This window comes from Micromys minutus, assembly GCF_963924665.1.
Source record: "Micromys minutus genome assembly, chromosome: 12".
Lineage (NCBI taxonomy): Eukaryota > Metazoa > Chordata > Mammalia > Rodentia > Muridae > Micromys > Micromys minutus.
In genome coordinates this window covers 31,792,391-31,809,568 of record NC_137981.1, presented here as the reverse complement: position 1 = coordinate 31,809,568, position 17,178 = coordinate 31,792,391, and the positions used below count along the sequence as shown (strand labels likewise).

At 47.7% G+C, this 17,178-nt stretch overlaps 2 protein-coding genes across 3 annotated transcripts in view; both read left to right on the top strand.

Moving 5' to 3' along the window:
• Positions 1-3,799, top strand: part of IL17RD (interleukin 17 receptor D) — a gene marked incomplete at its 5' end in the record, with an annotated part of 55,644 nt that extends 51,845 nt beyond the window's left edge. For both annotated transcript variants that reach the window (XM_080926220.1, XM_080926219.1), the window contains 2 exons: positions 1,327-2,251; positions 3,526-3,799. In XM_080926220.1, the coding sequence (XP_080782346.1) occupies positions 1,327-2,251; positions 3,526-3,638 (1,038 nt within the window). In that variant the 3' untranslated portion in view covers positions 3,639-3,799. The remainder of the gene's footprint in view (positions 1-1,326; positions 2,252-3,525) is intronic.
• A 12,681-nt stretch (positions 3,800-16,480) lies between these two features.
• The window catches only part of ARHGEF3 (Rho guanine nucleotide exchange factor 3), a 268,428-nt gene continuing 267,730 nt past the window's right edge, over positions 16,481-17,178 (top strand). The window contains exon 1 of the mRNA XM_080926025.1: positions 16,481-16,587. The gene's annotated coding sequence lies outside the window, so the exon portion shown is untranslated. The remainder of the gene's footprint in view (positions 16,588-17,178) is intronic.

Below are 17,178 nucleotides of genomic sequence, written 5' to 3'. Positions count from 1 at the left end.
CCCTTCCAGCCACCCACCCAGGAACTCTTTGGATCCTCGAATGAAACACATACACACATTAGCTTATTTTTGAAATACCTTGGCTACTCAGAGGCTGAGCAGTTCTAATCTTCTGGCCAGCTATCATAGATTTCCCTCTGGTACTCCTGACTCGACGTCCTCTAAATCTATGGTGTATCTTTGCTCCCCTGTTCCTTCCGTGTGGCCCCCTAATCTATCAATCAAAAACCAATTGAGGACAAGGACCTTCAACATTTGGACACACAGGTTCCCAATTAAATCAAATCGTAGAAACAATCCCCAACAATAATGTTAGCATGGATTAAAGTTTGAAATGAGTCAGTATTCTGTTCTGCAGATGGATACGTGTTGGGGACTTCTTCTCTTGGGTACCATTTTAGAACAGGAGGATTTAATCCTTTCAGAGTAGCCCTCTGCTATATAATCTGTTTAGCTGCTAGGGATTATTTTTTGATTATTTTTGAGCCAAGGGAGACTGCTTACAGTATCCTACAGGAGTAACTGTACTAAATCAGTGGCTAAGGGATGCTGCTTACAGTATTAGATGAAAGCAGTTTGAAAGAGTAAAAATCCTTTGAGAGCATCAGACATACTTGTATTTCTTTGCTTTATCAGGGCTGGCGCTACTCTCTCGACCCTGTTTCTCAAATCCTGTGGTTCACAGGCCTTGTAGAGCTCTGACACTATAGCTCTTATGAAACCATAGAGAAGGGTGCAGCCCAGACAGGAAAACTATCGTATAGCTGCAGTCCAGCAGGCTAACCCTGGGTCTCAGTCACACTCTGAATGTGCGCCAGCTGTCATTGTAGATGGCTCTGGCACCAGGCCTAAGCTCCAAATCATGGTACATTGTGGGTTCACTCTGTCTTCTCAGAGCCATTTAGCCTGTGTCCAGGATCTTCTTGTTTCTTGTATCCAACAGTCTCATCACACGGACCACTCACAGCTCCTTCCCATCATATTGCAAGACATCCTCGCGGTGTCTTAGACAAGCTGCTGAAAATTCTGGCTTCTGTCTCCTCACTTGTTGGGCAGTAGTGGTAGTGACCCCATGTGTTATCAAAACAATGTCATGGATGGCAAGCACTTTCAGGAAGTCTGGTGTGTGGATGCAGTTGTTGACAGAGCATGTGCGCATGTGCACACATATAACACACACACACACACACACACACACACACCCCAGAGCCTCCATGTATCTTTGCTAATAATGGCTGACGGGCAGATGATGGACCTCATTGTCTTGTTCCATTCTTTCTGGGCATCAGTGTGCATGAATACTGAGGTGACCTGTGCTCTTTCCAGGTGGCTCTGGACCTATGGGAAGATCTCAGCCTCTGCAGAGAGGGGCAGAGAGAATGGGTCATTCAGAAGATCCACGAGTGCCAGTTCATCATCGTCGTGTGCTCCAAAGGCATGAAGTACTTTGTGGATAAGAAGAACTACAGACACAAAGGGGGCAGCCGCGGCCCAGGGCAGGGAGAGCTCTTCCTAGTGGCTGTGGCTGCCATTGCCGAGAAGCTCCGTCAGGCCAAGCAGAGCTCCTCTGCAGCACTGAGCAAGTTCATCGCCGTCTACTTTGATTATTCCTGTGAAGGGGATGTCCCCTGTACCCTGGACCTGAGCACCAAATACAAGCTCATGGACAACCTTCCTGAGCTCTGTTCCCATCTGCATTCAGGAGAGCACCCAGGACACAGCAGCAGAAGGAACTACTTCCGGAGCAAATCTGGCCGCTCCCTGTATGTTGCCATTTGCAACATGCACCAGTTTATTGATGAGGAACCTGACTGGTTCGAGAAGCAGTTTATACCCTTCCACCCTCCCCCTGTGCGCCACCAGAAGCCAGTCCTGGAGAAATTTGACTCCGGTTTAGTTTTAAATGATGTCATAAGCAAACCAGGGCCAGAAAGTGACTTCTGCCTAAAAGTTGAGGCTTCTATACTTGGGGCCACTGGGCCAGCTGACTCTTACTCATACCTGGAGAGTCAGCATGCAGGCCTAGACCAAGACACTGAGGCCCAGCTTACCTGTGAGAGCGGCCCTGCCTTGCAGCCCCTGTTGCATGCAGTAAAAGCTGGAAGTCCCTCAGATATGCCACGGGACTCGGGCATATACGATTCCTCTGTGCCCTCATCAGAGCTGTCTCTACCTCTGATGGATGGACTCTCCCCTGACCAGATCGAAACCTCTTCCCTGACCGAGAGCGTATCTTCTTCCTCTGGTCTAGGTAAGATGCCTTAGGACTGGGTCCTTATTTTATCTGTCTGTCTTATCTGTCTGTCTGTCTATTTATCATCTATTGGGTTTTTGTTGTTGTTTGTTTGTTTGTTTGTTTGTTTGTTTGATGTGCAGCTCTGTAACTCACTGTGTAGACCAGGCTGGCCCAAAACTCACAGAGATTCACCTGCTTCTGCTTCCTGAGTGCTGGAATTAAAGGCTTACACTATTATGCCCGACTAGGGACTGGGCTATACAATTGGCCACGCTTCTGAAAGCCATCAAAGCATTTCCCTGATCTATGCACCTTACTGGATAGTAAAACCTGATAGGAACTAATATTACACCTCAGATAGTTTAGATTTAGTTCCAGTAACAGAAATGTTGAGCTCTAGAACGATGATGTAATTATGTAATTATGATGAGCCGCTTAAACCCCTCCACCAATGTTAGATCTGCTGTTGCATTGGAGCCGCCCTTTAAGAGTTAGGTTTGTTTTCTGTGTGCACACACATGGGAATGAGGTTGGCATATGCAGGCCAAAGGATGTGGGAGTAGATCTCCTTCCGCCATGTGGGACCCACAGGTTAAGCTCTGGTTGTCAGCCTTGGTGGCAGCCTCCTAACTCTGAGAAGATTGGAATACAAAATACATGCATTGGGCAAGGGTCTATGGGAGTGTGTCCTTGCTTGGGAGCTGCGGTGTTTGCTGCTTTCACTGTTTTTAAAACCCAGCTGTCTATGGAACCTGAAGCTCATGAGTCCTGTATTCTTCTCTATGCCTGCTTCACAGTGCTCTGGGAAGGAGGGCCCTTCCCCAGAGAGCCTCAGGAATCCACCACACCTATAATTTCTTGCAGTCATACATGTAAAGCTTTGGCTCTAAAGGAGGGATTTTTGTTCCTCTGCTAAGGAGACTAGATCTTGTTAAGAGGATGTGAGTGTTACTCTGAGCTGGTTCTGATGCCTGTCTCATTTGTACAATATACGAGAACTGGGGCTGACGAGACAGCTCAGCGGTTAAGAGCACTGACTGCTCTTCCAAAGGTCCTGAGTTTAATTCCCACATGGTGGCTCACAACCATCTGTAATGGAATCAGATGCTCTTGTGTCTGTCTGAAAACAGTTACAGTGTATTCACAATAAATAAACAAACCTTAAAAAGAAGAAAAAGAAAAAAAAAAAACCCAACAACACACGAGCTAATTCCGGCCATGTTGTAGCACAGGGAGTCTGGATCAGGGAAGTGTACTGACCTTGGCTCTGTCCTTTCTTCTCTCCTTAGGTGAGGAGGATCCCCCTACCCTCCCTTCCAAGCTCCTTGCCTCTGGGGTGCCCAAAGGAGAACATGGTTGCCATGGCTACACTGATGAACTCCAAGCAGTTGCCCCTTTGTGAGGACATGGAAGAATCTAAGCATCGCCACTTTAGCTGCTGTTCTCTGGTTCCCCAGCTCACCTCTGTGGGGCTGTGCAGCCTACTTGGAGGGCTCACAGGAGGATATCTGGAATGAAATTCTGGCTAGTACCCAACTCTTTGTGTTCCAGCCTTCTAACAGATACTTAGCCAAGTCCAATTTCCCAAAAGAATACGGAACCCTGAAAGGCACTTCCGTTAGATCTGACCTCAGCTGTCCGTGGACTGGAGCCTGTTCTAAGGGGTAGAGCAGAAATAGGTAATGAGGAATAGGAAGGCACCCGCACAGCCTGCTCTGGCTTCACGTGAACTCTGCAGACTTTACCTGTTCCCTTTTGGCAACTTCAACTCAAAATACTTTGTGGAAAAGCCCTCTCGGCATCGTCGTCACACATCAAGTCTGTTGGGACCCAGACTGTGTGTGGGTTTCCGCCTATTTTGGTGCGGAACTTACACTGTCCTGAGTGTTAAGTAAACTTTCGTCCAAGGCAGACAATGACTGAACGTCCAGCCAGTCACTTTTTGCAAAACAATTACTGGGAAACATGGCTGACCAGGACGGAATCCCGAGGAGCCGGCTGACCATCTTGAAATAGGCTGATTGTTGTGCAGAAGATGTCAGAGCCTGGGAATTTTCCCTGCATTGAAGTAGCCACCATGTGGGTGCCACGGCGGTCTGTTTAGTTTCCCTGGGCTACATTTACTGCTCCTCCGTAGCCCTGGTGGCGGCTGGAAATGGAGGCCTGGTATCCATTACCCAGCTGGGCAGCAATATTATTGGAATCTGTGGTTTGTATTTCAGCTGGTGCTGAGTCTTGAATGTTAGGGGTCATAATCCACTCATACATGACGGTGGCCAGTTAATCTGCTGGTTTTGACAAGTGACAAACCTCCTTTCCAGAAGGCAGAAAGGAGGGGATTGTTACAAAAGTAAATTTTCTTTCTTTTTTTTTTTTTTTTTTTGTGAATGAACCTTGAACAGAAATTCTGTTCCCTGAGGTGAAACATCTCTTCACTTCCTGCCTGTTAACTAGATGTATACTATGTGTCTGTCTTCTCTGTGGAAACCCTCACCCCTCGCCCTGGCGCTTGGTATGAGCATCCTTCTTCACTGTCATCATGGGTTCTGTTGGGTTTTTGGCAGCCTGTCTGAGCACTCTGTCAGGAACTATTGATTTTCCCCATTCCTCCACCAGGTTGGGCCGGCCTGAATGGGTTGCTGAGAAAGATCCCAAGGTCAGGTCTGGAGGTGAGATGAGCCGGGATTTTCCTTTCCGGCACCTTTTCAGTGCGGGGAGGAGGGAAGCCTCAGTTCCTGCTGAGAAGTGGTTTGTGTGTATTTTGGATGAAACCTCTTTCTCCCTGCTCTGCACTGGCAGCTTCTCAGGAGAACGTGCTCCTGTGTTCTCTGGCAGAGAACAGAGCAGCTGCTTTGGGTAAGCTGTGAGCTGGTCTCACCGTAAAGCCAGGCAGAGGAGTTTGCGCCATATTATCACTGTGGAATCCAGACTGAGCAGACAGAGCTCCCACCTCCATGAGGCTCTCCTGGCCACGCGCATTCTTGGCATTCATTCTGTGAGGGAGATTGCTGGATCTAAATTGCTAATGTATGACCGTTCCCTGGGAACATCATCAGAGAGGGTTTTTTCCCCCTCTTTTAAAAAAAAAAAATTGAGGCCAAGAAATATTTTATGTCCCCCAAAGAGCAATTAGAAACCACATTTAGGATACTCAGCTTTGCATATGGAATGTGGGGTTACTGAGAGTGCCCAGGAGCAGCATGGGGCCTTGGGCATTAGCTGGATCCCAGGCCCGGGCAGAGAGCTCACTACTTGAATTCAGATGAGGAAACTGGAGGGAAGTCATGTCAGCCATCTAGCTTGCTGGTCCAAAAAAAAAAAAAAAAATCAGGGTCACGTGATGGTTTTGTTTGTGTTTAGCAGTTTGGATGCTTTCATTTTGACATATAGGTGTTTCTGATCAAAAGACCCAGATCCTAACATGCCAGGCAATTAAACGACAGTAAGGTTGCTTAACCCAGAATGAGCTGATAGTGGGTGGAGCAATATTATTTGTCAACCCCTTTCCCATACACCTCATCATTGAACCAGGAATGAGAACCGCCTTGCAGATTAAGGCAAGGCGCCAGTTCTGAACAGAGCTGCAGTCTTTGACTCAGGATTGCCCATGGAATAGAGAAAGGTTCTCACAAGGCTTTTTGATGCTGTAGGGAAACAAGAGGTTGGGGCTTGAGTGAATGATCTGTGGGGAAATGGACCATGTCCACTGGAAGGGAAGCCAGGGCACCAGGAAACCCAGAAAGTTGTTGACCTGAGTTTATGGGTGTCCTACAGGTGCTTCTGAGGTATCTGGCTCAGAGCTGAGTTAGAAACATAGCTTACCTGTCCTTGAATCCCAGACTTCCCACAACATAGTGGTACATGTTGCTAATTTTCTTGACAACCTCAAGTGGTAGGTTCTCCGACTTTTGTGTTAAGTAACTAAATAGGAAACTGTCCCCCCAAAAGTGTAGGATTGCAGGATCGATCACAGGAGCTTTTCAAAAGGAATAGGGAATTAATTTTATTCCTGGTGGCGAAATGGCACACCCTTGCTCCAGAAAGAAAGGGAAAATAGGAAGTCCTTAGCTACCTCAACACTAGAGAACATTCTGCCATTACTGGGAAAAGGTAGGCAGTGCCGTCATGAAGGTTTCTAGTCTTTTTAGAAATCCTCCATTGTTGGGGATGGCTGCTGGTAATTGGCAAGGTTTTCTGGAGCACCGGTACCCAGGCATAAGGAAAACAGTCACATAGCACCTCCAAGAGAGACAACAGCACATGGTGGCGACTGGAGTAAACCGAGGCACCCTTACCCAGCCTTCAGGAGTAAAGAGCATTCCAGGTGCGTGTCTCCATGAAGTATTTCCTGGACCCCCTGGTTTTCAGGAAAAGCTGAGAATGTTCTCATTTTGAAGCTGTTAATGTCTGGCGCTGGCAAGACAGTTCTGCAAGTAAAAAGCACTTCTGAAACAAACCAAGACAAGTTTAGTCCCTGGAACCCACGGTGGAAGGAATGAAGCAATCCTGTCCCAAAAGTGTGTTCTTCGGCTTCCTCGTGCTGGCTGTGGCGCTCTAGCCATGATGTGCGCATGAGAGAGAGAGTGTACGTGCAAATGCATTCATGTATCTGCATGTGTGTGTGCACAATTGTGCAAAGCCCAAATCAACACGAAACAACAACAACGTAATAATAATAAAGTCAAATAGATAGTTAAACGCTTTGGAAAGTACTAAAGTGAGCCCAGGACCAACAGCATGCAGATAGATCTAATTATTCCCAGTGGCTGCCAGTTTGTGAATTCTGCTTTGTAAGATGTGGAATGAAAACCAGCTGCAGTAATTGCACATATGTGAAGCTCTGAGAAAAGCTGTGCTAGCCCTCTCTCCTACAGACAAATTTGATGCTCTCCTGATGATTTTGCTTCTGAAAACAGGGTCTTGTATAGCCCAGGCTAGCCTTGAACTCTTGATACTTCCCTCTCCAGTGTGCACCTTGACCCATGGCCTTAATATAATTCTGAATACAGTTTAGACATTTTGATTGTGTGTTTTATATTTCAAAATGTCTCAAGAGAAAGGGAGGTCAGCTGTCTTTGGTGGTGGTGGTGGTGGCAGTGGTGGTTTTTCAAGACAGGGTTTCTCTGTATAGCCCTGGCTGTCTTAGAACTTGTTCTCTATATTGTTCTGGCCTTAAACACCAAGATATACCCGCCTCTGCCTCCCAAGCACTGGGAGTAAAGGTGTGTAAAGATATACCCCTTCTCTGCTCCCACCACCCTCATCCTGCTGCTGTTAATTTCAAAGTCAGATCTTTCCATCGTCTCATATTAAAAAGCAGGCAACAGTTGTGTTTAAACCCCCAGAATTTACAGCCTTATTTATAGTTTAGTTCTAATTATAATCATGTTTTTATGTGTGGGTGCAATTCTGAGTGTATGCCAAGGTGTGATTCGGAGAATTTATTTGGGGACGACAGCAAAGGCTCTCCCCAGAGCGTCCTCATACTGGGTTTTGCCATCTTCCTGTCTCTGCAGTCTGGGACTGGCTCTTCTGGAGATGGAGAAAAACTTTTCTACTGTTGAGATACCAGGTGTCCCCGTGGTGTTTGGCCACCCTTGTCATATCACCGTATCATATTTCCAGACCCAAGGGGGAAAGTTGGCTAAAGGAGACCTAGCTGTAAGCTGTTGGTTCAGTTCTAGTTTTAGAACTTGGGAGTGAAGAAAGGCTGAGATCAGTTAGCATGTTCCCTCCGCAGTTCCAGACAGGCTGCACATGAGTTGTTCCAGACACATGGCTATGGCTAAGATTCTAGCTCTTCAGCGAAGGGGATTCTGTAACCTTCCTGCTGATCAGATGGTCCTTTGTATGTCTTCCTTGCAGAAATTCAAACCAGCTTTCTTTTGTCTACAGCGTAGAGGAGAGAGAACAGCTGGTCATCTTCCCAGCATTGAAAACCACAGTGAGGTCATCCCCTGGTGGGTCCCCCCCCAGTAGTAAATAATCCCACCCACTTAAGGCCTTTCACAGCTCTTGTGCTCTGGGGGGGGGGGGGGGGGCTTAACGATTTCCACTGTTCTTGTACTTCTCAGCCTCACACTCGGTTTTGTTATCCGAATGACAACCATGCCTTCCTTGTTTGAATGGGTGCCGCCTGACAATCGTGCTCCCGTTAGGATTACAGGGAGATTTGTGCGGGCCTGCTCTCACCGCACAAAAATATCATGACACTTTAAAGACGACATGCGGCACACGCTCATTCAGAACACCACTTGTTCTCTCAGTGGTAGTCCTTGCTCTTGTGGTTGTCTCGAAGACAAACAGCTTGTGTTTGTCCCTGATGTGTCTTCTTTAATCTGAAGACACTCTTCAGCGCCAGCACCTGCCTACCTTCTGAGTGGCAAGCTACCCCACACTTCAACCTTGCCTTTTATTTTTACCTCTCTCTTGACTTGACCTTTATTTTGTGAATCATAGTGTTGTTTAAATGGCCCACACTTCACCAGAACCTCTGGCAAGGTGAGGCCACATGTACCCAAGTGCCACCTTCCCACTTGCTATTGGGGACTAATTTCCAAACACCTTTATGCCTCAGGGAGGGCCTCTGGAGAATTTTGGCCAATTGTCTCCTTTCCTGCCCCTTGGTTTATCCTTGATACTCACTTGGGATTGTAGATACTTCCTGGGCCTCTTCCTCAGGGCTGAATCTCTCAGCTAAGGAGGCTTAATGTTTGATACAATCAAAGCCAGACAGAGGCGGTCATCCCAACTGGATAGCTAATATTTATATCACATGAACTTTGGCAGGAAGAGAAGAAGGAACAGTGGCCCTGTGTGGCTACCACTGGATTATATTCAATGTGTGCATCTGCTATTTTTCTTTTTAAAAAATTCATCTTTTTCTCAAAGAGGCATGTTAAGTTTTGACAGCAGCAAAACCTTCTGTACAAACTCAAAGTGGTCATTGTGAGAGTAGCTTTGCTTTTCGTGATCTGTTAAAAGTATTTTTTTTCCGGTGGAAGTTCTCATGAGGAGGAAGGCCCACCGGCACAGTCAGGACTGGTACTGTTGTCCTGTTTTGTCTCTAAGTTTGTCCTTTCTGGGATTTTTGGCAGCATGCTAAGCACTGACAGCCTGTCGCACTGTACCATATTTTTACATGGGAGATATTGGTGGTGTATTGTGGTATATTTGACTGTACAAACTCTGTAAATAGATGATAGTCATGCTGACATTTGTAAGATGCTTTTGTACCTTAGAATTTCTACATCAAATAAAATGTTTTCATGTAAGCCTGCAGTGGCTCCTTATTTTAGAACATCCTGTTTCCTTCCTACCTTAGCACTCCTGGCTGTTTGCAGAAGACTCTGCCTCAGACTGAGAAGGTACGGAGGGCTTGCACCTGTACCTCTTCAGGGTGACTTCTTGGAGCTCATCAATCCTGGGTCAGTTCCCAGATCTGCTGCAGGTATTGTGACCCTGGTGCCCAGTTTCTATAGAATGGACTCAAAGCCCTGCTCAGGGCCTGGTGACTTCAGACAAACTCTTGTAAAGTGCCCTTGAAAGTGATGTATCCAGAAGAGGGCTACAGCTGGTGATAGCAAGGACGCAGGCTATAAGCCTCTGGCCATTACCCAGAAAGGAAATTTAGGTCACAATTTAGGGTCTTGGGAATGTAAAAAATTGTCAGAACCTACCTTACTGCTCAGGGTTAGCCATCTAGGTAAAAGTAACATGAAGTCGGGCTGAGAAAGGCTGAAAGCTTCCTCGGGAAGTGAAGGGAGAAGTCAGCTGGTGGGTTCCAGAAAGGTGTTTGTGTCTGCTGTTAACTCCACCTAACACATGAAGCACCCACCAACAAGCATCCTCAGTGCTAGTGCCCAGGCCAAAAGTACAAACAGCAAATTGGTAGCCAAGGGATTGAGACACCATCACAGCCAGTTCATAGACCACAGAGTTCTCTTATTAAAGGGCAGGTAGTAATCCGAGTGACTGTTCTTTCCTGAATGTGAGTATTAGGAGTAAATCTTGTTCTCCTGGACATCTTTTTGCCTGGGTAGACAACGTTTCTGGACTTCTGCTGTGAGGTCCGGTGGTCAAATGACCACACTCATCCCAGGCGTTCACAAAAGCAGGGGTTTGTGGAGATCAGAGAAAGCTCTGTGTGAGTGGATAAAGCCCTGAGGTAATGTATGTTGTTGGAATGAACATGTCAAAGAAGCAATGGCCTCAGACCCACGGGAATGGCAAAGCCTTCCCCTGGTTTGTGTGGGGATGCTGACTATGCAGAAATAAGGTTGGCCACTTCAGCCTGGATTGTTTAGAGCCCGAGACAGCACCCCTGAGGAGAGAGACTCCTGCTGAGACTAGCCAAACCTTTTTATTCAGTTCTACAGAGTATACCAGCTCCTGCCGGCTTGTACTCAATAAACCTGCCTTCCCAGACTCAGATGTATAATAAACAGTTCATGTCTTCTTGAGTGCTCAGCCTACCCGATACCAGCTTGTTCTTTCTCTCTTAAAAAGATGTATTTACTTCCTTATTTTATGTATATGAGTACACACACTATAGCTGTCTTCGGACACACCAGAAGAGGGCACCAGATCCCATCTCAGGTGGTTGTGAGCCGCCATGTGGTTGCTCGGAATTGAACTTAGGACCTCTGGAGGAGCAGCCAGTGCTCTAACCAGAGTTAACCAGCCTTTTCTTTATGTGTGTTCATCCAGGTAGGGATGATAGTCCCTAAGCTGTGCAGGTCGTAGGGTTAGCAGCACTCCAGGATGAGATGGCTCGGTGCCATCCCTTCCACTGTTGCAGCACATGCCAGGAAGTAGCTAGATATTGACATCAAGCCAAACTGAGGCCCGGCCAAGAGGAACTTGGAGTCAGCAAAGGTAGGGGCATGCCTAGCCTTGAATGCAAGTGTAGGAGGTTCTGCCTTTGGTTTTAACTGCTGAGGGTCAAGGCATGTAAATATCCTCTACACTGGGTGAAACTGCAAGTTAGTGATGAGGTTTTGTTATTAGCATCAGGAGTGTTGTGATTAAGGCCTTGGCCATTTGAGCCCAGAACTCAGTCTGCTGACGTCTTTCTGACTCTAGGTAGGTGGCTGGCCTGTTTTGGCTTTAGGTTTTCTATCTGGAAAACCAAGTAAGGCTGCTTTGAGGTTTGAATGTAAGTGGTTCTGGACATTGAACCAGACACACAGTGTCTGTGGACATGTGGTCACCAGGGGGCAGGGCAGGTGTGGTAAAGTGAGGTTTTCCTCTGAAGCCTTCCTCAGCCATGGCCTGTCCTATAACCAAAGCAGAACCTTTTGGATGCCTCAGTGGAGAAGGGCTAGAAATGACCCTTGGGGAAGATGGGCACTGGATTAGATAAAACTCTATTTGAAACCAGTGTTGTGGTGAATACCAAAGTTCTTAAGGGAATAGATCATTGGGCTCGGTTTTCCTTCTCAACAGACACTTTTTAGGAGGTCTGTTTGTTTTTGAGACAGGGGTTTCTTTGTGTAAGAGTCATAGCTGTCCTCTCTTTGTAGACCAGGCTGGCCTTGAACTCTTAGAGATTCCCCCGCCTCTGCCTCCCAAGTGCTGGCATCAAAGCTACCACACTTGGCTACAGTCTAGTTTCATGTATCTGCCCATGCTCCTATCTAGGGACTTGAATATGCTGTTTTTCTGTCTGAGACATCTTTTGCTGGCACCCTACCCTTGGGGTGGTTCTGCTACTACTATCTGTCAATCTAGTCCCAACACGTACCTTTAGGTGGACTCATCTCATCTTGTGTGAGCATAAGACTGATGTTCTAATGTTCTAACCAGCTTGGGACCCTAGGTCTACTGGGACAAGGCCTCTTATTTTGGTTCTTAGTATCAGCAGAGGGTTAAAAACAAACCTGATCCATGGGCCCCTAGAGGGATAAAATACTCGGAGGGGATTGTATAGCATGTATCAGGTGCTCAGAAATGTTTTCTCTTACTAATGTGCAAACCAAGAAAGTTTTCCTTGGGAAGAAAACTATGTATAAATTGCAATTTGGTTCCAGCCAGCTCCTAGGATTCCCAGTATTCAGAACCATGTAGGATGCTCCTATTTCCTCCCGAAAGTCTTCTGATCTTCCCGATCCTGTCTTGTGGTTTCTCTCTGGGGGTTAGGGTTCTGTGTGAGATTGGATGACATTTCTTAGAGTCATGGGGTTGATGTATCATGTGGACTCTATCCAAATCACCCAGGTGTTGGATACCACTGCTGTGACCAGCACCATGTCACTCCCGAACGCTCCCTGCCCTCCCAACAGGCTCTGGAATTTACATAGCATGCAGCCTTGAGGATGAGAGTGAAACCCAGGTGTTTCCTATGCACAACTTTGGCAATCTACTCCTTGTGTTCCTTGTGTTTCTGCTAACCCAGGTGAGCAGAAAGGACTCACTTGCATAGAAGTCGTCCATAGCTACTTTCAGAGTATTTGCTGTGACTTGAACAGTAAGACCACGACTTTACGCCTGTGAGAATGACATCATATATCCTCGGGCTGTACCATGATTCTCAGACGCTGCAAACAAGGGTAGGGTGTATCTGCAGGGTATAGCTACAGGCAAAAGGTTCAGTGTCTCTTCTAGGAATTCCAGTTTTAGGGTCCTGTGGGGGCTGTGGGGATGTGTTTGAGGTGCGGTCTCTTGTAGTTCGGATTGGGTTCAGACTTGCTATGTAGCTCAGGAGGTCTTGAACTCCTGTTCCTCCAAGTACTGACATACAGGTGTGAGCCAACACACATGCTGTGGGTCTCACTTTAGGGACTTATATTAGCCCTAAATAGCCAAAACTATGGGCCAGTGTTTATTCTGCAAAGGTTCTCATTGCCAAACATTATCAAGACCATGAGATATGAGGAGCAAAGCCACAGCTGGGGTTCAGTATAAAAGGGCACATTCGTAGAACAGGCTAAAGACTCATGTTGCAGGGGGAATAGTCTGGTTGGACAGAAGCTGTAGCTCAGTAGAACAGCAGTTGCCCGTTAAACACACGGGCCTTGGGTTTTATCCCAGGTACAGACAACAACAAAAGGATACATGTCAAGGAACATACAGGCAAGTATGGTAACTAAAAAATACACACACTAATACCTCTGGAGGTAGGATTGTGGCAGGTCTTTGTATATAGTTCAGATGTCATGGAACTTGCTGTGTAGGCCAGAGTGGCCTTGAATTCACAGAGATCCTCCTGCCTCTGCCTCCCGAGTGCTGGGATTAAAGGCATGCGCCACTATGCCCAGCTTCTCTGCCAGTTTCTAAGACTAGATAGTCCAACATATTTTCTGCTTATTCCCTGCCCTACTCCAATGGGAACCAAGTCCAATCCCCACCCCCATCTCCCTGTCCATCCCCAGAGCCTAGAAGGACATGAGGGGAACTAAACTCTCAGGGAGCCAGGCCTGATGGCACAGGGTTGTAATCCCTACACTCGGGAGTCACAAGTAGGAAAATTCTGAGTTTTGAAATTATGAGTCCTTAAAACAAAATCCAAGAATGATTTAAGTAGCTTAATGAGATTTTTTTGTCTCAAAAGAAAAGAAAGCACTTCGCACATCTAAGGCCCTGAACTCAATCCTCACCACTGCAAACTCTTGTGGGGGTAATCTTACATCTTGTTATTCTTACCCATGGCACATGCTGATGTGTTTCACTTTCTGGATATCCTGACATTCGAAACAGGAAACCAGGGGCTTTGCCTTTAGTAATAATAAAAAGGCACATTTCCTCTCATGCTGTATAGGAAACTTACCACTGCGCCCACACTTCACGCAATGGTTGACATGATTCCTCCAAACCATATACTACTGTCTGAGCGTTTCTGTGGGCAAGGTCTAAGGCCTCAACTTGACCATGAAGCCCCCTGTGCCTTGTTGTCTCAAGCCTGTCCTTTCTGTGGATTTCCAGCTATGTAAGCCTGTGCTTTCAGGCTTTCCCCGTGCCATGTGAGGGCCAGCCTCTGCCTTTGCTGGTACTTCTTCAGTGTCATTTGCCACATCCAATTTTCTGCCTGCCTGGGAAGGGCCTGTCCCACTTCTCAGTTCAGTGAGGTTCCTGAAGGAATCAGCTCTGGTGACAGTTTCTGTAGTAGGCTGTGTAGTAGACATTCAAATAAAAAATTATTCTTTTTTTAGATAGGTCTTTAGCTGAGCCTGGCTTCCAACTTTTTCTTAAGTGTTAAATTGACCCCAATGGGAAGAAAACAGAAGCATGAGCTGGAAAAGCTGCCGAGCCTTCAGGAGCTTTTAATTTGATTTTTTTTACTTGAGTGCATGCCTGTGTGTCTATATGTGCATTACTTGCACGCAAGTAATTGAGATCAGAGAGGACATCAGATCTCCTAGGACTTGAGTCACATATAGGTGGTTATAATCCACAGACTGTGTGTATGTGTGTGGTATGTGTGTGCGCGCACACGTGTGTACCAAAGCCCAGTTGCAAGAGCAGTTGAGCCATCTCTCCAGCCCTTCCTTAATACTGTTTGAACTTATTAACACAGCTGGTTGTGGTTGGGATGTCCTGCCACACGAAGTGGCTGGGACAACAGAAAGGTTTTTGGGGAAAGGCCAGGGGCTGGAGTTTGGATGTGGACTTTCCCCTGGGAGCACTGTCATACTGTGGAGGGTGTGTATTTCCTGAACATCACTGGGTCTCTTGGCAAGGAGCCTTCTTGAAGCCAGAGTGGAAGGAAAGGAGGTTTGCTTAAGGTGCTTTATGTTTAGTCCCAAAGATGAGCTGCAGGCCAATGAGAGGTGGCCCGGCACTGGGAGACCAAGACAAGAGCTTGCAGCAGCAAAAGTTTCTTCGAGGAAAGTCCATCTGGGTGGAAGACAATTCTGAACACTTCTTTCTGGCCAGAAGACCCGGACAGGAAGATTCATGCCCAGGGATGCTAGCAGAAAAGGTGATTCCTACTCAAGGAGCTCTCCCTTTCATCTTTTCCGGTGGAGGTGACAGTCAGCTCTCAGGCAGGGACCACTAGGAACTCTCAGAGCACTCATCTTGTGTCTTAACCAGCAGCCCTTGGGTGTCCTAGCACCTTGGATGAGGTTCCTCCTCTATATGCAAGGCTCCAATTACCATCTCCGTAAATGACGGCTGGTCTCATCCAGGCTTCGGGCTCTACACCTAGACAATTGGAATCTATAGAGACTTACACGCACTGGGCTGCTGAGGATGTTAAATTCTATCAAGCATCTAAAACGGCGTGGGCCAGGTGACACCAGTGAGTTTTTTATTTTCAGCCCCAGGGTTTCTTTCCACTTTTACGGCAGCCCAGAAACTACTGTTTTGTCCACAGCATTCATTAGACCTGATTTTTATGAAGTCCCGAGAACGTATTCATCCCGAAAATACCTTTATTTCGATTTATATATTTCTTTCTGTGTGTGTGTGACCCAGACTATTGATGACCCTACCCTTACTGTGCTCCGCACTTACCTACAAACCATCGATCGCTGACAACCTGCTGAGCCCACGCAACCTTCTTTTTCACCTTCAGACAGGAAAGGGGTTAGTTGGACAAGGCCTGACCTGCCCAAGATTAAACCTAGCGGCGGGGGTGGAGGCTTCATGCACAGGCTTGGGTCCTTGCTCTCTGCCATTTTCTGGTCTGGCTATAATCGCGATCCAGAGCCGCCACCAGAAAGAGAGAGTCGGCGGTGGGCTGTGCACCTTTTCTGTTCTCTAGTGAACTCTCCAATTGGGTCCCTTCCCAGTCCCTTCTTAGTCTAGGGACCCTCCGGCCAGGCGTGGGATACAAGGGTGAGCCTTGGCTGCAAGTCTAGGTCAGTCCTCCGCCTGCAGCCAGGCCTGTCCTGTGGGGGGTCCCCAGGCCCGCCTCCCGCCCACGTGGCCCGCCCGGCCTCCGAGGCTCTGGCCCCGCCCCGCCCCGGGGAGCCGTCCCCGCAGTCACGGCTCTGAGCTCCAACCGGGCAGGGCCGAGCCAGCGGAACACAGAGGTAAGAGCGGCAGAAATATCGAGTCGCGTGATCCTCCTTTCAGACGTCGCTTCCACCAGAGTAGAGTCCCCATGGCCACTCTGGGGCGCGTTGGATAGACAGTGCCACCGCCTGTTTCTACCGGACTCCGCTCCTGCCAGGGACCCCAACTTCGGTCCCCCATAGCTACTGTGTGAAAGTTCCTGGAGCCACTTCCGGGAGGGAGGCGCCACCTGTCTGGGGCGCGCCCTGTAGCTGGACTTCTCCAGGTCTCTGGCCACTTGGTTGGGACGCGGATACCACCACCGTCAACCAGGATCCTTACGCTGGAGACCGCGTCTTTTAAACTGCGCAGTGGACAGTCCTGAGATGGGAGGCGCCCACCCAGAGCTTAAGGTGATCCGGAATGCCTTGTAGCCAGAATAGTGATCATTTTCTGCGGGTGGAAATGACTGGAACCGGGTTTGAATCCCGGTTCCCTAGGGTTTTGCATGGTAGAAGGCTGCTCTGGCGCCAGCAGTCTCTTATCCTGGCAAGAAGGGTGCGGGAACAGAGCGGCTTGTTCCTAGAGGACTTGGCTTGCTCGGTTTATTGCTTGAACCAGGCTTGCTTCCAGAATCCAGCAAGGATGTGGATAGAAGGTGTCCGGAATGCACCGGTGGAAACTGGAAGCATTTCTTGCGCTACACAGGTGTAGTAGACCTTGTTCCCTAGAGGAAGAAGATTTTGTTATGGCTGTCTTGGCTGTGTCATAGTTACATTGCACGTCTGTAAGACAGGGGTGATACTAGCACAAAGTTTTAAAGGTTTCCTGAGGTTATATGGCCACCATACTGATTGGCTCCAGGTGAATTCTATGTGTTGTGTTCTTGTCATGGCTGACATCAGTGTCATAGTGGGCTCACATCTTCAGCTTCTCAGTAAGGTGGCATGCAAGTCCATGCGTCTTCCTCTTCTGCTTGGGATCTGACCTTACCTAGCACTGTT